The sequence below is a fragment of the Gobio gobio genome, assembly GCF_949357685.1.
Source record: "Gobio gobio genome assembly, chromosome: 11".
NCBI lineage: Eukaryota > Metazoa > Chordata > Actinopteri > Cypriniformes > Gobionidae > Gobio > Gobio gobio.
In genome coordinates this window covers 20,901,231-20,924,107 of record NC_137104.1, presented here as the reverse complement: position 1 = coordinate 20,924,107, position 22,877 = coordinate 20,901,231, and the positions used below count along the sequence as shown (strand labels likewise).

General features: G+C 36.3%; 1 protein-coding gene across 1 annotated transcript; it reads right to left on the bottom strand.

Annotated features, from left to right (window-relative positions):
* Positions 1-150: 150 nt before the first annotated feature.
* skic2 (SKI2 subunit of superkiller complex) lies at positions 151-22,847 on the bottom strand. The gene is made up of 29 exons (XM_079829090.1): positions 22,775-22,847; positions 22,393-22,514; positions 22,137-22,258; positions 21,921-22,038; positions 20,890-21,004; positions 20,730-20,804; positions 20,590-20,643; positions 20,334-20,491; positions 20,078-20,248; positions 19,837-19,982; positions 18,899-19,045; positions 18,705-18,789; positions 18,513-18,619; positions 18,276-18,422; positions 17,438-17,537; positions 17,132-17,344; positions 14,760-14,870; positions 14,553-14,664; positions 12,935-13,053; positions 9,191-9,322; positions 8,886-9,023; positions 8,155-8,259; positions 6,733-6,868; positions 6,465-6,591; positions 6,174-6,384; positions 5,484-5,594; positions 3,883-4,101; positions 2,199-2,339; positions 151-1,809 (listed from the first exon to the last, which is right to left on the bottom strand). The coding sequence occupies exons 1-29, from the start codon at positions 22,785-22,787 to the stop codon at positions 1,609-1,611; spliced, it is 3,756 nt and encodes a 1,251-aa protein (XP_079685216.1). The 5' UTR covers positions 22,788-22,847; the 3' UTR covers positions 151-1,608.
* Between the last annotated feature and the right edge of the window lie 30 nt (positions 22,848-22,877).

Sequence of the window (22,877 nt, the reverse complement as noted above, 5' to 3'; positions counted from 1 at the left end):
AATTAAATAAATAAAAAAGAACGCCTTTCGAATAATATTGTTACCATGGTAACGGTTCCGCCAAACTATCATAATAGTTCTAATTGTTAAATCTGTGGTAACGTGGCATTAGCTACCATTGACATTAAAATAATACAAGCACACATTGTTAGAAGGAGATCCCATTTTAATTTATGACCGTAGTAACAAGGCTTTATGGATTGTATTAAGCGTCAAATTGTTAAAACAAATATTTAACATTTTCTGAAATTTATCCCAAGACTAACAAAAACTGTTATTGGTATGAAAAGTTGGGTTATATTGATTGCTACATTCACGATGGAGATTTATGAATATGAATGGCTCTATCATGAACAGTTAATTTACTGAAAGCAGAATAATATAGAAGTTGATGTAAAATTCTTGAGATACTTTGAAACTTTGGGAGGACCAGATGTAGAAGTTTAGAAGAAGTCATTGAAAAACACATTTAGAGCCCTATCATACACCGGCAGGCGCGACGTAAGTGTCTTTTGCTATTTTCAGTCCGGTGCAGTTATCATTTTCATGTCCAGCACCACGTTGTTTAATAGCAAATCGCGCCCATCTGTTCGCCCATGGGTGTGCTGGTCTGAAAACGAGGTGTGTCCAGGTGTATTGTTGGCGAGTTGTCATTTTGAGGCAACTGAAATAGGCTGCGCCATTGACCAACAAAAACCTGGTCTAAAGTCAATAACGCAGTATTTTTTGTGTTATTTAAAGGGCATGTTAGTAATATGTCTGCGCCTATAGGTCGGTGCACACTCTGCTTATCACACACACAGGGACGTCCAGCATGGTGCAAGCACCTGGCTTTCAAAGGGAATGGGAGATGAGACTGATTGGTTTATTGCACATTACACCCAAAACACACCAATGACTCATCACTAGGAACAACCCTTTTGGACCATGCACCTGAACCGTTTTTACCGTCGCTAAACTAGCAAAACTGCACCTGCACCATTTGCTTCAGACCATGCGCTTAGATAATTAAAATGGCCCATATTGATTATTCTCTTATCTGAATATTGCTTTTTTATCTTAATTGTCTATGGTGGTTAGTTACATCCCTGATTCATCTATAGGCTAATCATTATTTTTTAACAAAAGGTGGATGCAGAGGGAGAAAAATGCTATAGTGCATCAAAATAAAGAAAAGTCCTGCATGACAAATGTAACAATAAAAATCTGATACAATCTGAGAATAGCATGTTCAGACAACGACAAAGATAACAGAAAACAAAGCAGTCCTTTTTAAAATGATCAGAAAGAAAAAGCACTGTAAAATTTCTATTTGTCTTACAACATGGATGAAACCAGCGTTTCAGATACAGCTCATTTTATTGCTGTATAATTACTACAGTTCATAACTGGTGTCAACCTCCATTTCATATTGAGATCACAACTTTGGTCAGGTGTGAGGAGTGTATCACTCCTTCACTCATTCATTCACGCACGTATACTCAACTCAATGTAAACATGCACTCAATAATTCAAGTACAGTTTCTTAGGTCCATATTCTGTACACTCTGTTTTATATCCCACTCCACACTCATCAACACACCAACACATTCTGCCTCTTCCTGTCTCTCAGTGTGTGTAGAGTGAGGCGGTGAACACAATGTCTCTGCGTATGGCCAGTGAGGCCCTTTCCATCTTGCTGCCCAGGACGGAGTCGCCTACAATGCGAGCAGCCTGTCTCACTTCCTTCAGGACCTCGTCCAGCCTCTGGATACAGCGCACGATTGTCCCCTCCTGCACATCTGTCAGCTTGGCAATCTCAGCAAACGGCTACCAAACAAAGAAACACAACATCATCAAAAAGAGGTATTGAGAAATACGATTTTTTTTCTGTCCAAATATGATTATAGTTTATCTTTGATCAGACATTCACATCATTCCACACACACGCACACGCACTCGCGCGCGCACACACACACACACACACACACACACACACACACACACACACACACACACACACACACACACACACACACACACACACACACACACACACACACACACACACACACACACACACACACACACACACACACACACACACACACACACACACACACACACACACACACACACACACACACACACACACACACACACACACACACACACACACACACACACACACACACACTTTGTTTAAGGTCAGTGCTCACCATGCCTCTTGCCCAGCAATACACAACCTCAGTCAGGCCAAACTTGAACTGGCCCACAAAGTCTTCAGCAGTTTGAGGTATCCCACAATCCCTCTGCAGCTCACCAATACGTTGTGCTACACTGAGTACTTGTTTGATGCCCTAGGAAAGCAAGAAAAAAAATTATATAAATTGTATTAAACATTATATAAATTATAATTACATTTGCTACCATTCAAACATTATTCAGCAAGGACGCATTAATATGTATAATGCCTAAAATATGTATAGTTTTGTATATTAGTCATAGTGAGATCTCTTAGTAAAGCACTGCGTCAGTCTGATTTGTCCTGTGCTCCACTCTCGTCTCCATCTGCTGTCTAAATGCTTACACAACTAGAGCAAGGCCGGCAATGTAGTCATGCAGTCAAACTGTGGCTACATTACCTGCACTTCCTCACCTCAAAGCGTTTGAACAGCAAGAGCATATTCACAATGGTTTGCAAGCCACAGTGAACGATAAAACTTGTGTGCTTCTCAGTCTAGTGTCATGACTTATTCACTGTCCCTTTAAAGCAATTCCATGTTTCTGGGCCGTTTGACAACAGACACCGACATGTTCATCTCCGTTCATGCATCCTTTGGTAAAGGCCACTACAATCTTATGCACAGCTCTTTGGTGCTGAGCTTAGAGAGTCATACAAATTTACATCCATCCATAAACATGCTTTATATTCTAATAGCTGTGGGCTCAAATAAATTGCTTGATGCTTTTCAGATGGGTATAATGTTTTAGTTTAGTTGTGAAATTCATACAGTTTCCTCATTTTTTAATCTGTGACTTGAACAAGTATTAAATGTTACATTGGCTGTAAAGTGCCCCTATTATGGTTTTTCAGATATTACCTTTCATGTAGTATGTAATAGCTGTTTGTGAATGAAATACATCTGCAAAGTTTGAAAGATCAAAGTGCACAATAAATAGAGTTATTGTCTCCTAAAAGAAAGAACTGATTCTGAACTGCCTGAAACAAGTCGTCAGTAATTCCACTCTTACTTCCTGCACGAACCTCCGTAGGTTTTTAACAAATTTGCATAATGCTAGCCTATGGTCTCCATTAGCTGCGCACGAACAACGTCAACTTTAACCCGCCCTCAAACACTGTAGTTGTAGCTGAAGCCTCCAGTTTGGTTTGTGTTGGCGACAAGTTTTCTGCGCTGCGAAAGCAAATCTACTTTGCATGCACTTCCAAATGATGAGGACTCGAGCTTGAATTGATACTGTAAAACCGACACCATTATTACTGTTCATATCACTGTGTATACAAGAGCTGAGGAAGCCTCCGGAATTGAAATTCAAATATGGTAATGGCCGTTTCGTTTCCAAAACATGCTGTAAGTGGTAGACTGGGCCATCTGACCAATCAGAGCAGAGTAGACTCTCAGAAAGGCGGAGTTTAGAAAGATTCAATAAGAAAATGAATGTGTTTTTGACCTTGAATGCATGTAAACCTATTGTAGGAAACTCCAAAATAAAATTAAGAGCCTTTAAAATAGCAAATTAAGGGCACTTTTTGCTGTATTACAATGATATTTTAGATTTAAATTTAGTATATTTATTTTCCTGTCCTGGGATCAAAATTTGAACTACTTCCAGGTTATCCTTGACTGTGGGAATGAGGTTGTGAGCAGAGAAATGCATTACCTCCTGTAGCGTGTTGGTGATATGCGGGTCTATCTGGGTGTTTTGTGTGAAGATGAGGCAGGACAGCAGGGCGGCGCTCTCCTCAGGGGCGAGAGGACTCAGAGTGTTCTCAAACAGGAGTTCAGTCAGTAACAGCTCATGACTGCTGATCTGACACGCCACACGTCCCTTCAGCTGAACCGCCCCAGTGCTGTCCACATACTGCAGAGCTTCCAACACCTGGGAACATGGTGCTTTACTGTTATCACTGACTGTTTAAAATGTCTGTGACATTCGCAAACATTTAATGGTGATATTTAACACAATAACAACCAGGTGAAAACAGAATAGCACAACATATCAGTGACTAAGTATTGGCAAATATTTAAGGGATAGTTCACCCAAAAATTCAAATTCAGTCATCGTTTACTCACTCTCAAATTGTTCCAAACCCTGTATAAATGTCTTTGGAAGACGAAGACACATTTCTGTCCAATGTTTTAAAAGGAATACGCTGTTGTCTATTTTTATTGTACATATAATAAAGGTTTAATGCCAGATTTTACTTGAAATTTAAAGAGACAGTTCACGCAAAAATGAAAATTCTGTCATTTACTTAATCACCCTTGTCATTCTAAACCTGTGAGACTGTTATTCATCCTCCAAAGATATTTTTATTGAAACCTGAGAGATTTCCGTCCCTTCACTGAAAGTAAATCCCATCAAAACTTTGATGCTTTAAAAAATTTCGAAAGAGAGGGATGCTAACACTAGGTATTTTTTTCTACTGGCCAGTGGTTCAAATTTTACCCTGCAAAATTTTCACTAGCCCTGCCACAAAAAGAGTAATAAATAATTAAAAACAAATTGTTATTGTTTTCATTGTTTGGCCCACTGACACTGTATAATAAATAAGATAATGACACCAAAATATTACATACCAGTGAAATTTCACAAATCTCGATTCCAATTTCGATACCACAGCAAAAACTACAAGCCTAACTAATACATTTCAAACATTATTAAAGACAAGTAAACAGTTAGTAATAAAATAACAAATAAACTATTTACAAGCAATAGCACAACATTTCAAGCGCAAGAAGATGCGAAAGAGAACTCAATTCGCTATTTGCGCACTGTGTGAGAGGAGTAAAAATCGCTTGAATATTTTAATTGCAGTGACTTAAAACGTGCAAATAATAAACTTTCACGATGACGCAGCTTTGCCCAATCGGGACCGTGTCCTTCCACTGTCCCAAGCATCTTTCACACTGGCCCTGGGCAATCGGGCAGTCCTACTACATTATATGTGAATATAAGCCTAAATCAAATAAGTAATTGTTGACAGAATTTTCATTTTTGTGTGAACCAATACAGTACCTTTAAGCTTTAGTCTAAAATAAATGCAATAACAAAGGTTATTGGCAGGCCCATATTTAATTATTAGATGCTAATTAATACTTTTCATAGATTTTTTATTAGTGAAATATGTCTGTATGTTTATATACAGTATATGAAACTCTTGTTAATCATTTCATAACTGTATATCAAGGAACGCATTACTTTGCCATCTATTCGTGGACATGCAATAAAACGACTAGGTGGACTGTAGGTGAACTGACCTTGACTCTTTGATGGTACTCAGGCAGCAGTGTCAGTGACTGATCAGACACCAGGAACAGAAGCTTATCAAGCTCTTCCTGTACACTCATCCTCTCCTGTACACGTGCAAACTGATCAAGATATTCACAAAGAGAGGGTATATGAAAAAAATGACAGTGAAAGAGAGTGAGTTTATTACTCTACTCCATCAGCACACTGCAGAAGGTGAAGGCTGGAAGTGATTACTGAGAGCTAATGAGACACATCCTTATTCCGCCCAACCACTGTCACACTCAATAAATGAGAGTCTGTGCACTTGGGAGAGTTACTGTGTCAAATTACTAAATATGGATGAGAAAATAGAGGACACATTTAGATTAGAAATTAAATTTTTTCTTTGTGTCTGTACAGTGGATTTGTACATGACCTAAAAAAGTAGGAAAAACACTACCAAACAAAAGTTCCGGGTCAGTAAGTCTCTTACGTTCACCAAGGCTTATTTGATTGAAAATACCGTAAGACAGTAATATTGTAAAACATTATTACAATTTAAAAGAACTGTTTTCCATTTGAAAAATATATTTTAAAATCAAATGTATCCTTGCTGAATACAAATATAAATTTCTTTCAAAAGAAGAAAAGAATCTTACTGACCCCAAACTTTGGACAGTGGTGTATGAATGTGAAACGTGTATGATAAACAGACAGACCTGTTCAGTGAAGGTGGGTGAGTGGATACAGTGGAAGTCTTTTAGACAGTCCTGTAACACTCGTTGCCTCATCACTCCCTCCACCACATCCACACCCTTCAGGTGCAGGTCATTCACAGGGTCAAAGGTCGAAATGCCCCTGGAATTGGCCTCGGCCAATCGCAGGAGCTCTTGAGTTGCTGTAGAAATAGCCTGACCTGGTGGATCAAGTCTAAGAAAGACATTTTCATTTATTCATCACCACAGTTCATCAAAAGCAAATTCGCTCACAAATTTGAGTCAGATACACACCTGAAGCGTGGCTGCAGTCTTTTATTGTAGTTGTCGATGATTCTCTCAGGAATGACCTTGAGGGTTTTGGTTGTGATGGCAGAGATGTCCTGCAACTTCAGTTTTTGCACCGTATGACTGCAGGGTCCTGCACACAGTTACACTGTAAATGAAACTTTTACAACAAAAGATGTTGAAAAAGTAGGTGTGGTGTTCATGACGACACTCTCGAACTTAACCGGTGGTGATTTACTGTGTGTGTGATGTGAAGCTGTGTGTGTCTGCTTACCCTCTGGAATAAACAGTGCAGTGCTGTAGATGGAAAGTAAGACTTTGTTAGACTGATCATCACCCGCCGCCTCCTCATTACCCTTCTCACAGATAATGAGAGCGGTAAATGTACGATTTACTGCATCGTTGGACACCTGTGGGAGGAGATGGGAGGAAAGTGGAGAGGGGGGGGGGGGGGGGGGGGGATGAGATGTGCATCTTTTTACTTAATTTGCCCTCTCGGAAATACACTACTGTTCACAAGTTTAGGGTCAGTAAGATTTTTCCATTTAAAATATTTCCATTTTAAGTAAATGCTGTTCTTTTGAACTGTCTATTCATCAAAGAATCCTGAAAAAAGATTTCTACATAAGTTTGAAGCAGCACAGCTGTTTTCAACATTGATGATAATGGTACAAAATGTTTCTTAAGCACCAAATCAGCATATTCAAATTATTTCTGAAGGATCAGACAATGAAGACCGGAGAAATGGCTGCTGAAAGATCAGCTTTACCATCACGGGAAGAAATCACATTTTAAAATATATTAAAATAGAAAAGAGTTATTTTATATTGTAATAATATTTCACAATATTACTGTTTTTACTGCATTTTTGATCAAATAAATGCAGCCTTGGTGAGCATAAGAGACTTATTTAAAAAACATAATCAAAATTGGTAACTCTTTATATTAAGGTACACATATTCACTATTAATTAGTTGCTTTTTAGCATGCATATTACTAGCATATTGGCTAAAGCACATAATAGAAGTCTTATTCTGCATGACCATATTCTACAACTATCAGACCAAGATTTTTCTTTCAATAAACTCCTATTTATTGATAATAAAGCAGTTGTTGTACATGCATTACAATCTTAATATGCTTTGCTCAGTATGGGTTTTGTAAGGTGGTACTACTACATGAAAAGTCATTTTCCCTTAATAACAAATAAAACTTATTCCCTGCTTTATGAGTACTAATAAACAGGCCAATATGCTAGTAATATACATGCTAATAAGCAACTACTTAATAGTGAATATGTGTACCTTAATATAAAGTGTTACCAAAAAATCTTACCGAACCCAAACTTTTGAATGGTAGTGTAAGTAATTAATAACTAGTTAATAGCATGTGTTACCAAAAAATTGTTAAGGGTAACTGGGTCTTATTGAGGGTTAGGCTGAACCACTGGGTAATACAAGAACAACTTACATTCAAATAAAACTATAAACACAAATGAGTAATTTACTAATACATATTTTCATAAATCTCAGGAAAATGGTTAATATTCATTAAGATGGTATTAATTCAATATCAAGGGTTGGCTCATCTTACCCTACTCGCCCCTAATGAATACCTGAAAGTGTCAATAGTCATTGATGCAGATTTGTGTTTATGGTGTTTATGATTGAGTAAAATTCATTATGCAATCACACACCTGTAGAATGACTCCCAGGGTGTTGTGATGCTGGCTGTTGTTCACGATCACCACCCTCCCCACAGAAAGAACTTTGATTCCATTCACTGACTCCAGCACAGCTCGCTGCCATATACACACAGAGTGACATGAGTTTGCTGTCAGTAATGTGAATATTACAAGCAAAAATGTTATTTACAAGAAATGGATAAAACTAAAATTATTGCCAAACAGAGATGGAGACGTTCTGACTAGTTCTGCTGAGAACTGGTAATGGGCAAAAAATATTTGCCTTAAAAAAAATCAATACAAATCAAATTCGATAAATAAATAAATCAATAAATAATATATTTTATAAATGCAAAAGTTAATTAAAGTAATATACTACATGAATAATACAAATATAATAATTATTATATGAATACATTTTAAATATTGAATAGAAATTTAGATTTTCAAATTTAGATAATGTGTGTAAATATTTATTGATTGAAGCGATCTGGTGGGCCTGAAAGCACTTGATGGGTCGGACTGCTCTTAAGTTTTTATAATAATAAAAAAAGAATAATAATACAAATAAAAAAGAGATACAATTTTAATAAATTGTATACATATAATGCATCACATTTTTACGATGGATACAGTGGAATTTAAATCAGATTTATGAATTCACAGAAATGCTGTGAATCTAGTGAATACATGTCGACTGTGTTCATATAAGTACTCATGGGTGTGTGTGTGTGTGTGTGTACCTGCAGGGTCTCTGTGGTGATGCGCAGCTCTGTGATGGTGTGGTAATATGACAGTAAATCAGATAACTGCCCCTCTGTGTCCAGTGGAGGGAGAGAGGACAGCGTGTTTCTCAGCTCAGTTATTCTCTTCTCATGAGTCTGAGAAACAAAAAGACAGAAATGACTTGGCTAACCGAAAGAATTTCAAAACATTTCATCACATACTTCATATTTAAGCCTTTTTGTAAGATTGAATTACTGGGGCATGCAAACCCCACAGACATTTCATCGTCACCCAGGGGCTGGTGGGAAATGAGGCCGTTTACCTGCGTATCCCTGTGGTTCTCAGAAAAGCTTCTCTTCATCATGTCGGTAACCCTAAGGGCCTCCACACGTAGCAGATTTAGGATCATAGTGTAGGTCAGTCTGAACTGAGACTGCAGCACTGTCGGTTTCCCCTGACAAAGAGTAAAATATCACATATTAATCATCCATTAGCATTGATTAATTCATTGATTGCCAACATTGAGCTATTTTTAAGGGTATGCCATACAAACTAATAAAATAGGAACTGGCTTCACAATATGACACATTATAGGACACAATGTAAGAATGTGTACACATCATGCCTCTTTATGCTCTTTCAGTGTAATTAGAGAGGGGAAATGGAGTTGACATACAGTGGAGGTCCAATCACCAGCGGCCCTTGACAACACACTGCACGTTATTACAGCATCAGCTGCTGTTGCCATGACGCCCATGACATGGAGCTGATCAGCACATAGACTAGGCCCATCTGAGAGAACCTGCACTGATGCTCATCCTGCATGGGCTGGGTCAAACTCATTTTGGTTTGTTGTTTTATTAAAAAAAAAATGTATTACTTGGTAAACTTGCTAGATCATTACATTTTCTAAATATCTGCCCATTATGCAAGGGTGTTGATATTGATTGCCAGGATATTGTAATTTAGCTGAGTATTTTAAAATTGTTACCAAGTTATTGCTAGGTGGTTTCTTACTGATCCAAATCCACAGTGGTAAGCTCTCTATGATATTCCGGTCTCTAGATATGGCTCTCTTGCCTCAATGTAAGTCTATGGGATTTATTTGGCCAATTTATCATCTTCCAGGTAAAATTGTGCTTAAATGTAGGATTAATACTTGTTCCTTACAGTGTTGTTACTATTAACTAAACTAATACCAAATCTACAAAAAAAAATCGGTACTTGAAATAAAAGCCGAAATATGAACTTATGAAAATTAGAAATGCTGCCTTGCCAAATAACTGAAATAAAATAAGTTTAAGTACTAAAATTATTAAAACTGAAATAATAATTAATTAAAGCTAAAGAAGCTCATTAAAGTATTATAACTTAAAATAAAATTTTAATGAAAATATAAAAATAAAAGTGAATTCAAAATAATAATAAATACTATACATAGATTATACTATAATATTATGGTAAGGTTCCATTAATTAAAGGGTTAGTTCACCCAAAAATGAAAATTCTGTCATTAATTACTCACCCTCATGTTGTTCGACACCCGTAAGACCTCCGTTCATCTTCGGAACACAAATGAAGATATTTTTGTTGAAAGCTGATGGCTGAGAAAGGCTTCAGATAGGCCTCCATTGGCATTCAGTACATTTACACTCCCAAGACCCATAAAAGGCACTTAAAACATCGTTACAAAGTCCATCTCACCAAAGTGACTCTACAATAATTTTACGATGCGACGACAATAGTTTTTGTGCGCAAAAAAAAATCTAAATAACACCTTTATCCAACTTGTTATTGTCTTCCGTGTGTGCCTCCACGACGCATGCGCGAGAATAGACGCAGATCCGGCGTTCGGACACATGACCCAGAAGCGATTTGTTTACAAGCAGAGGAAGACGCGCGTGTCTAAGCTGTTGAATTCTACATTGATCGTGCTTTAGGTCTCTGCGTAGTTCTCAAAATGGGGCTTAAGTGTGCATTTCATGGATTCCCGAACCCTGGCGCTAAGTCATATTCTCGCACATGCGTCGTGGAGGCACACACAGAAGACAAGAAGAGGTTGAATAAAGTCGTTATTTTTATTTTTTTTTGCGCACAAAAACTATTGTCGTCGCATCGTAAAATTATTGTAGAGTCACTTTGGTGAGATGGACTTTGTAACAACGTTTTAAGTGCCTTTTATGGGTCTTGGGAGTGTAAATGTACTGAATGCCAATCGAGGCCTATCTGAAGCCTTTCTCAGCCATCAGCTTTCAACAAAAATATCTTAATTTGTGTTCCGAAGATGAACGGAGGTCTTACGGGTGTCGAACAACATGAGGGTGAGTAATTAATGACAGAATTTTCCTTTTTGGGTGAACTAACCCTTTAACCCTTTAACTGTCACCCCCCTTTTTAGAATACACATGAAAATGCACTATCCAAACTTAAAGGGCTGTAATTCAAGAATGCTTTGGAATATAGACCAAAGTTTGGTCTCGTTTTAAAGACGACATTCTGCAGATTATTGCTGAAGTGAAAGCAATTCAAAATATGAAAGTATGAAATAGTTATGGAAGTTTAAATTTACTGTAAATGAAAAATACTGTACTAAATATTTTTTATTTCATATAAAATATATATTTTACAAAAAAGAATTTACTCTAAAATTACTATAAAATCAAAGCCATATGTCTAACCAATTTGTGTTCCAAATTTGAAGTTGATATCACAAAAATTGAAGTCCCCATGAGATTTTGTTTAGGGTGCTGTACCAAAAATAGCCACCGGGTGTCATTAAAATTCCATTTATTGTTGTTTTGATGCATTTTCCTGTAAATTTCTGTCCAAATATTACTTCCATCACAAAACAGTCACCAAATATGGACCCTTGAGACTCAGACCTTTCCGACAATATGCGTTTTGTCAAGATTGGAAAAGATTTTGAATATAAAGTAGTTAAAATAATTGTTGTAATATGAAACATGACAGCGCCCACTAGGGGAGGAGCCCACTAGAATAATTTAGAGTAACGTTTCCATGGCAACACAATGTCCGATTTCAAAACGGTTTTCACAGGATGAATTTTGAGTTTGTAAGCTTTCAAATGATACCTAATTTGTGTTAAAGGGGGCATAACACACACAGTTTCTGCCAATCTCATGTTAATCTTGAGTATCTATAGAGTAGTATTGCATCCTTCATATCTCTGAAGAGTCTTTAGTTTTATCATATTTATAAAAGACAGATACGATACGCTCTACCGATTCTCTCTGAAAATAGCTGAACTCGTGAGTATTTGTTGTACTAAATTTATGATTATTTTAATTGTCATGGAAATGAGTTCACAAACAAACACGCTTGCAGATGTTAACAGATAGAACTTTTGATTTGAATCATGTATTAGTAAATGGTGAGATTGACATTAACTAAGATTAATAAATGCTTTAGAAATATTTTTCATTGTTAGTTCATGTTAACTGATGTGGTTAACTAATCTTAACAAATGAAACCTTATTGTAAAGTGTTACCATATAATATACTATTATACTTATTCTATATAAAATAAGACTGATTCTTAACTTTAAGTATAACAAAAATAAAAATCAGCTCTGAAGACCGTTGGTACCATGGGAAGAGCAAAATGACAACAGTACTAGTGAATCCTGGTGGGTTTTGTGCTGGAATGACAGTGTATGGAGTCAATAAAACCAGGGTCAGGGGTTAATTGACTGAACAGCCGTGATTTGAAACACAGAGAGGTTAAAACAGCTCCAGCAGGCTGGACACTCTAATGAAGAGGAGCCCATTTCACCCACACTCAATCCACAAGAGGATGACAGAAGTGCACTCACAGGCTGCATGACTCTAACAAAAGACCCAAGATGTTTGTATTTGGCTCCAGTTTGAACAATCAGACCGTAATTTACAAAGAGGAAAAAGCCTCGTGGAATTTACAGCTATGGCCAAAATAACATGCAACACTTCCCACAGTCTTCTCACATTTTTTTCAGATAAATGTAAAAAGAATCATTAGCAGTGCCTCAGACTTGACTTGTAGGTGTTTAATGCAGAGTGCAGTACTGACCAGCATCATGGCGTGGAGGTCTCCCATATCATGAACTCCAGCCTTACAGAGAATGATAACGGTCCCTGTAGCATCCAAACCTCTTCTGCCAGCACGACCCGCCATCTGAATGTACTCACCTACTCACACAAACACACACAGTTTAGTGAAACTCTGTTGTCATAGTAAGCATCACACTTTGGTGTAATTATTTAAACTAAACCAATCTATACATTTATATAGCTCAAAAACTTAGACATGTCCAGGTCATGTTCACAATGAATTCAAAATAAAATAAAATATTATAGTTTGCTTTTTTGACATTACATTTTACATTACAAGTACATTTTGACCATTTGGAACAATTAAGATTTTTTGGCACAGTGACATTATTTCCACGACAATTAAAATAATCATAAATTTAGTACAACAAATACTACCATGACGTACACCATCAGTACACTATCATTCAAATGTTGGGGGTCAGTACGATTTTTTTTGAAAGAAAGGAATACTTTTGTTCAGCAAGGATTTTTAAATAAATGCTGCTCTTTTGAACTTTCTATTCATTAGAGAATCCAGAAAAAAAAATGCATCACAGTTTCCACAAAAATATTAAGTAGAACAACAATTTTCGGCATTGATAATAATAAAAATGTTTATATATATATTAGTATGATTACTGAAGGATCATGTGACATTGAAGACTAGAATAATGGCTGCTGAATCACAGAAATACATAAAAATTTTCAATACATTAAATAGAAAACATATGTAATATTTCACAAATCACACTATTACTGTTTTACTGTATTTTTGATCAAATAAGTATATACAGCCTTAGTGAGCGTTTGAGCCTTATTTAAAAAAATATTAAAAAAATTATTCTTACAGATGAAAACCTTTTGAACGGTAGTGAAACTTTTACAATTAAATATCTCTTTTTGCATTACAGTAATAAGAATGTTTGTTCAACATTACAATAGATTACTGAGAGGAAGTTGTATTGCGTTTAACTGCCATGAATTTAACATTAAAGTGCAAAACATCTTAATATTCCTAACATAAGCTTCATTTTCTTTTATTAAAATAGAATTAAAAATATGACTCAGACATGTTCTTTATATGTTTTATATTTTTTGTAACAGTCTTCGGGCGCAAACAGGGCCATCTACTATCAAATGTGTGCTATGACTTTAAAAGAGGCCAGCTATACTCTCTCTCTCTTCCCATTTTTATACACACTATTAATAGAAGAGATTGTAACAAACTCAAGCATCTCTCTCTCGCACATCAAAGGCCTGCTGCTGTCTTTCCCTAGTCTCACTGCAGTCCAGTCACATGTGCACAAACATCTGCACTACCCCAGCATAATTAATCTGCTCATTCATTAGTGATGGCTAATTCATCAAACACCTGGCCATTCACAGCGCCTGTCTGCCTGTAGCATCTCTGCCAACAAGTATCTGACAGCTTCTTATAATGTCTACTGTTATGGTAATACAAAATAATTATCATTTTAAATTTGCATAACTGCAACAGGCATGCTAAGGTGGTGCAAGTGAGGGTATATTTAGACATTTAAAGACAGGCACATTGTTATTTGTAATGTAAGGCAGTAAAAGAGCCGTGTTTTTACCGGGCAAGAGGTTTCTGAAACCTGTGCCATCGTGTTTGCGGATGCTGTCGAACACAACGGTTCTGGCGGGCATGTTCACACCCATGGCAAACGTCTCTGTAGCAAACAGCACCTAAAGGGAGAATAACTGTAAGTCACCAACTCTCTCCTTAATCAAGATTTCTTTAATCATATAAATCTTGTATAAAACAAGTTCATAAGACAAACCTTTACTAAACCTTTGGAGAAGAGCATCTCAATAACCTCCTTCAGAATTGGCAGGATGCCGCTGTGGTGAACACCAATCCCTCTTTTCAGCAAATCACGCATCAACATGATCTACGACGACAAAAATTACACTGATAAACACCATAACTGTAATAAAATTACTTTGAAGGTTTCATTATGCACCCAAGTCCATATGAGTTTCACGGTGAATTACATGTGACAGAATTACAGCTTTTATTACATGCAGGTATTTTGAAATATAAGTACAATGTAAAAACATATATGTATCAAATAATTAATTTAAATGTTATTACATAGTAGTTAAAGACACCTTATATAAAGTGGGTCCAAACATTCAAATAGCAAACAACTGTAATAATATTTCACAATATTACTGTTTTTAATTTATTTGTTTATCAAATAAATGCAGCCTTTGTGAGCATAAGAGACTTCTTTCAAAAATATTAAGCAATCTTATCAACACCAAACTTTTGAACGCTAGTGTACACTTAGAACTGTCTTTCACAATTAAATAATACATCTTTTCTTAAAAGGAATGCGATTTTTACATTATGGTTTACAGGTTACAGAGAGGGAGTTTAATTGTGTTTAATTGTACAAAACATCTTAAATTTCCTAAAATAGGCTTGATTTCTTAAAGTAAAATATAAGTTTAATTTTTCTTTTGAAGGGATGGATTCTTGAATCCACTGCCGCTTCAATGCACATCCTTTGAGTGGTTGTTAATCAAGTTATTAATCAATACTTACGCTTCTAAATATCAAATGATTGGAATGACTTCAAGCTTATGAGATTTACATGTCAGTTCACTGAAACGAGCTCTCTCTTTGTGTTTATGAGAGAATCAACTAACACCTGTTAAAAGTTATAGTTACTCTTCTAGCTGACACTGAGAGCCTAGGTTAAAGAATGTACTTTACATTTCATCTTTAGTCACTAGAGAATAATGACAAATATTGTCTGAATCTCTTGAGAGAGAGTACACGTTATCAGCATGTTTTGGGAAAGCTTCCTGGTCAGAGCTAGAGCTCGACCAAATCCAAACTTGAAGAAGCTAGGTATCTGTGTGTGTGTGTGTGTGTGTGTATTTTTCTGGCACTCTTTTGTCACAGAATCTGATGATTCTATTGCTATTAGAGATGCTATTTCACTTTATGAAATGTGCTGTTTCTAGACATTGTGCAGCTTAGAGCAAAGCATGTGTCAGGGACAAAACCGGCGTTTGTCCAGCGAAAGCATTTCAAATAATTCATTTTTGATGGCGATCAGAAACCTGAAGCATTTAATCTCATGTATTTGTGCCACTGGCACACTTTTTTTTTGGGATCGATTAATTGACACTTTAAAGCATTAAAGTGAATCTATATGTTGTTCTCTAGGCATCACATGCATAAGGTGCGCCTGTATTATTTTTTTCATAGTTATACTCTTTGTAGGGGTGTTATTGGTTCCAGGGTTCTCTAATTTCTTCTGTTCTTCTAGAAACCCTGATTGGTCACTTTGTGCCTAAACCTGGATTTTGTCTGACTTCCTGATAATCTATGGTGATAAACTTCTGACGAACAGCCACTTGTGGAAATTTTCTCTGGAAATATGTGGAAAGTTTATTTGTGCTTTAACTGATAAGAAACACTCAATCTTACATGACGACGTAACTTAAAGCTATACTGTGTAACTTTTTTAGTTTATTCTTAGCTAAAAACACTTAGTTCTTTCAAAAATATATGTGCTCATTAATGTATATTTACTTCTTTCAAGTAATAAAGTATTCTCGTAAGTTTATAATATGCCATTGAAAATACATACGGGTGAGGGGTTCGAATGCCGGTCGCCATGTTGCCCCTCCATCTTGAAAGTACATTAGCCAAAGAGGGACATACCCGTAAATTCAAGCTTCGCCTTTCGTGTTTTAACACTCGATGGCACCGTGTCGAATGAGGACGAGGTCGAACTGGAAGCCATCTTAATCTTGGACTAAATCGGCTACCGTAGGAGTTAAAACGAAATCGGAATTGAGAGGAACAGAAACTAATATTCACTGGATGGTCATATACCTTTTCACCACTAGATGGGGGAAAATATCACTCAGTGTAGCTTTAATGACTTGTGTTAGAGTAGTAAATTCCCCTATAATTTCTTTTGATGTTGAGGTAAATCACGACCCATGGGTTTTTCAATTACAGTACAATTTTGTGTCAAATAAATGTTGATTAAATTTCAGAATTTGTGTTATATGTAATTTATCAGCATTATGTTGGCCATTAGCCACCTTTTTTTCCAAATATCTGCATTGTCCAATGGAAAACTCTTGGAGGACCGCTACTCTGTCTCATGTACCAAATCTCAAGTACCTGCGGTAACTGCCGATCGCCTCCTCTCAGCCTGGTCAGGCTCTTCTGGAGGAACGAGTGTATCTCACTCTTCTCTATGGAGCTGGTGAGGTCCAGAGAGGTCAGAGAGCGGGCGTTTTCATCACAGCGTGTCCGAGAGAATGTGAATGCCACAACTGGAGTCTGTTGCCTCTGAGACAGATAGTTCAACAGCGTCTGCCACACTGATCGATCCTGACGGAGCAATGGGAGGATGCAGAAAACAATAAAAATACTGACGTTTTTAGAGACATATTATGTTAGATGACAAGAGGTACAGCTACTGACCTGACTGGCGGTAGTGTTGTGCTGCGAAACGTTCTTTGAGCCAAAAGACTGTGCATGTTTACTTGTGCGTTCTTTCTTTGCTTCCACTGCGGCATAATAGCTGAAAAATTACATTTAAATGAATTCACAGGAGCCCTTTCTATAATTTTGCAACACTTTCTTCAAAATTTAACATTATACACCATATTCAACACTCTTTCTGACTCGTATTTACTAAATAAAATACATTTGAGTTGAAATTTGATCTTAACATATAAAAAAATAAAAAATAGTCCATTACAATGTAGAAAACATGCAATCAAGCAACTGGATGAACATTGCAAACACATTACAATATTCATTGATTTATTATTATTAATAATAATCTGAAATCCAAGTTTATTGTCTCTATCTTTAATTTGATACAAAATAGCTATTCTAACTTGAATTTGTGACCTCTGCATATCAGCACAGCTTACTTACTTTTATCAGGGCAGGCCAAGTTACTGAATAACTGAATATTGATATTTTTGAATGATCTGTTTTTGCAGCTAAGTTTTAATAAATGATCTGGGTAGACTGGGAAAGAAGCTTTGTGTTGTGAAAGTTCCAAAGATTCCTATTTCCTGGGAGAAGTGTATCACAGTTTCCACAAAAAGGCAACACTGCCAGCACTACTGTTTTCAACATTATATAATAACATATATATACTAAAAAATGTTTCTCGAGTAGCAAATCTGCATATTAGAATGATTTCTAGAAGGATCATGTGACACTAAAGACTGGAGTAATGATGCTAAAAATTCAGCTTTGCCTTCACAGAAATAAACCCTATTAAAATAAACCCCCAGGAATGTACCCTTTAGTAAGGAAGTTTCCAGAGGGGTCCAGCAACAGGAAGAGCTCTTTCTGAGTCTTGGTGCTGTTGCCGGTGTAGAGATGGTGCTCTAGAGGAACAGGCCTCTTAATTGTGCTGATCACATAGATGGGCCGCTTCTTGATACGCCTGAGGAAAGAAAAAGCACAGTAAAACTGTATGATCTAAATATTAAACGAGGACAAAAATTCAGTTTAATGGCTTTGATAACACACACACCCGATCCATTCACTGAACTCCACTGCATTAGGCACCGTGGCACTCAGAAGGATGATGCTAACATGATCTGGCAACATGATGAGCACTTCCTCCCACACCACTCCCCTCTGAGAAATAACAACAGCATATGAGATCTGAATGCAGTAAAGAGAAAAGCATAACTGAACTAGATTTCTTTAGTGAATTCATCACCTCTGCATCATTGATATAGTGAACCTCATCAAAAATGACCCATTCTAGATCTCGAATGACTTCGGACCCGTTGTAGAGCATAGATCTGTTAGGAGTAAGACATTACCAAAACAAAGATTTTCAAAAAAAAAATTATACACAACAAACTATGAATTATAAGTAACTGACACAAAGGTGTTCTATAGTATAATCACCTCAAAATCTCAGTGGTCATGATGAGACAAGAGCCTTCAGGATTCAGCTGGACATCTCCAGTCAAAAGTCCCACATCACCGAACGTGTTCTTGAAGTCCCGGAATTTCTGATTGGACAAGGCCTTAATGGGGGATGTGTAAATGGTCCTGTCAGGAGGAAGTCATATTAGTGTGGGTCATAAATCTAATATCACAGTAAGGCAAGTTTCCATATAGTACATTTCATGCACAATGGTAGTTCAAAAGAGCTTTATATAAACATGATTTAAAAAAAAATTATCAAAGAAAAGAAATAAAAATGTATTTAAAATGTACACTACCATTCAAAAGTTTGTAGGCAATCTTTTAATTTATAATTTTAATTTTATTCAGCAAGGATTAATTGAATTGATCAAAAGTGACTGTAAAGACGTTTATTATGTTGCAAAAGATTTCTTCTTTTTAACTTTCCATTTATCAAAGAATCTTGAAAAAACTTATATATTTCCACAAAAATATAAAACAGCAGTTTTCAACATTGATAAGAAATGAACAGCATATCAGAATGATTTCTGAAGGATCATGTGACACTGAAGACTGAAGTAAAAGCTGATGAAAATTCAGCTTTGCCATCACAGGAATAAATGACATATTCAAATATATTCAAATAGAAAACCAAGGCAGAAAATAGCCTATTACTTATTCATTATGATGTTTCTGAATGTAAAAACCAAGCGAACGTCATAAGTTCAACATACAACAGTATAAAAATATCAAAAAGCCAGTTCATGACACCTTTAAATTGTAATAATATTTCAAAATATTACAGTTTTTACTGTATTTTTAATCAAATATATGCAGCCTTGGTGAGCATAAGAGACTTCTTTCAAAACATGAAAAAGGAAAGAATAGATAAATAAAATGATGCGACCAGTAGACATTGGGTCTCACATACACACCTAGTCATGTGTTTCTGGGAAAGTGCAATTGCGTATTCAGCCACCACAGTCTTGCCCGCTGAGGTGTGTGCCGCAACAAAGACAGAGTCATGAGCTTCGAGTCGGAGAATAGCCTGCTTCTGAAACACGTCCAGCTCAAAAGGATACTGAGACGGGGCAGGAATTGAGAAAAACAACCCAAATAAACAAACCTTTATTTTAGTGAACTCTTAAAAATCATGTGCATATACTGAGTCCTGACCTTGAAGGCTGGATCAGGGATACGTTTGTAGAAGTTATCACAGGGTGAGGAGATGTCCACAGGAATGGCCCATTTTTTATTGTCTCCCTTGTCTTCTTCATGTGATTTCTTCTTTTGTTCAGTCAGACCTACAGTGTTCGCTGGAGGCTGAGAAGGAGAGTTCCCCGAATCCTGAGGAGAACATATCTTGAAAACAACAAAACAAACACAACATTTTTTTCAAAAACTAAGAATTCTTTCTCAAAGTTATACACACTTTAATTCCCAGGTCCTCCAGGCTGTTAGTTCTGGGAAGTTTAACGGTCTCCTCTTTTGGTGACTCTCCCTCTTTCTCCTCTGGCAGAGCGTCAAGGACATCATCAAAAGTCGACAGGAGTGACAGCAGGTTCACCTCACTCTTCATGGTTCTAGCTTCTAAAGATATTAAAAGAGAACAGTTCTGGATAGTAATGCACAACTTAAAGGGGGATGAAGACATGGTACCCATGGGGAGAACAATAATGAAACCAGACCTTTATCACTGAAGTCCATACCAGCCTTCAGTCCTGGAGGAACCGTCAACAAATCTAAGACAAGACACAGACACAGTTCCTTTTACTCTCACACACTCACAAAATTATTGTGTACTGACAAAACAAAACAGATCACCAACCTTTCTCAAAGTCAATGTCTTCTTCCAGCTCTGACTTTTTCTTAATCTGCTCTAATGTCAGTTCCTCCATTCCACCTATACAAGGGAGAGCAGAGATTAAAAACTGGATCATTTTTAAACCAAATTTTGAGACATTTATGTTAAATATGAACCACCACACCTGGCAGAAAAGGATAGTTTGTGTTACTCCCTCTCAGGCTCTCTGATGGAGGTCCAGGCTGTCTTTGTAATGAGAGAGAATTTTTGGCAGACAACTCTGTGTCCTCTAATAACACCTGACATGTGATGAAAAAAACAACAACAACAATTATGTACATTTTAAAAAGTTGCGTTATATATAAAGAACATTTCCTGTGATGAAATAATGATTGCTTTACATCGACAGCTTTCCATTGGCTGGACAAACAAATAGTCCCGCCTCAAACTGACATTCAAATAAACAAAGCAATATTTTTATGCAATAATAATTTGTATAACCTAATGTTAATATTATTCTATTTATTAATAATTTAAATGAGCTTTTATAATCAATACATTTAGTTATTTTAATTTAAGTTTAAGTTTCAGTCATTCTATTAAATGTTTTTGTGCTTGTAATAGTTTTTGAATTTGTATTAAAATATGATTGTTTAGCTTTAATTTATTGATAACACTTTACAATATGGTTCCATTTGTTAACATTAATTAACTACATTAATAAACATGAACTAACAAATAAAACACTTCTAAAATATTCTTTAGTCTTGATTAATGTTAATTTCAATATTTACTAATACATTATTAAAATCAAAAATTGTATCTGTTCATATAATTTAACGGATTTGAACTAACAGGTTTTTTTTATTAAAAACCATTAACAAAGATGAATGAATACTGTAACAAATGTATTGCTCATTGTTTGTTAATGTTAGTTAAATCATTACTCAAATAACATTAGGTAATGAGACTGTATTGTAAATTGTTACCATTTTATATTAATTTCAGTTTCAGTTTTAGAAATTTTAGTACTTCATCTTAACCTTATTAAAATATCTGTTTACGTTTCACTTATTTTATTTCAGCTTTATTTCAATCAACCAAAATATTGTTTTAAATAGTTTTAGTTACCAGTAACAACACAGAGCCTATTTTTTAAATATTAAGCTAGGATAGGAAAATAAACAGATAGTAGTAAATGTTTTCCAGTGTTACCTCAGTGAAATCCAGCAGCATTCCGGTGGTGGGATCTCTGACCACAGACAGACCAGAGTGCAGTGGAGATAGGGAGCAGTGCAGGAGAGAGTCCACCACTTTGTCCCTCTTACTTATCCTAAAGGATAAATTTGTAATAGAGACAAAACTGCTTAAAGATATGAAATACATGTTGCAAAGACAAGCGCTAGCTTCTGAATATGTCTCATTTCATACTTAAGGAACTTGTGGAAGGCATCATCCACATCATGTACTGGGAGCCAAGCAGGGTCTCGCAGAAAACGCTTTTCTACCTCTGTTTTTAAGTCCAGACAAGTAGGAGGAAGCCCATGAGGGAGCTGAAAAAGAGAAAAATTACAGAATTTGAATACAGAATGAATAAAACCTTTGTAAATTAAATATAAATATATCAGCTCACAGCCTCACACACACATGAATACAGATATTATTTTAGTACTAATAAATGACTTACTGTGCTGTGTGGAGGCAGGGGTTTGTTTTTGGGCAGTGGGTGTGTGATGAGCTCAAATCTCCCAGAGCAGCCCATCTCCAGCAGAGACAGAGGCAAATCATTAGGGCCAACTGGGGGCAAATCTAAAGACAGAGAGAACAGCATTCCATCAGTACCGCTGCAACTAGAGCCAAATGCAAAGACTACAATCTGACGTGACACCAAAAAGCTCATAAAACCCAGTGGACCATCACTGTCAGTTTACAATTTAGTTGCTGAGCTGTCATGATATGAGCGACTTATGAGCAGCTAAATGCTGAGCCGGCTGCTGGTGATATTATTACACCGCGATAGGAAATCACGCAAATACAAATAAAAAACAGAACTATTATATATTTCATACCTATTTTGTCCATGCTACTCTGCAGTTCTTAAGTGAAGTTTCAGTCCAGCAGGAAGCTGCGCAGAATTAAAGGGACGGAAGTTTTTTTTTTATTATTATTTTA

Coding starts and splice junctions, on each gene's coding strand:
- skic2 (XM_079829090.1), bottom strand. Junction 18,423..18,512: donor GAGTTCAGTGAATGGATCGG/GTGTGTGTGTTA, acceptor TTCTTTCCTCAG/GCGTATCAAGAAGCGGCCCA. Junction 14,871..17,131: donor GCGATCGGCAGTTACCGCAG/GTACTTGAGATT, acceptor TTGTCGTCGTAG/ATCATGTTGATGCGTGATTT.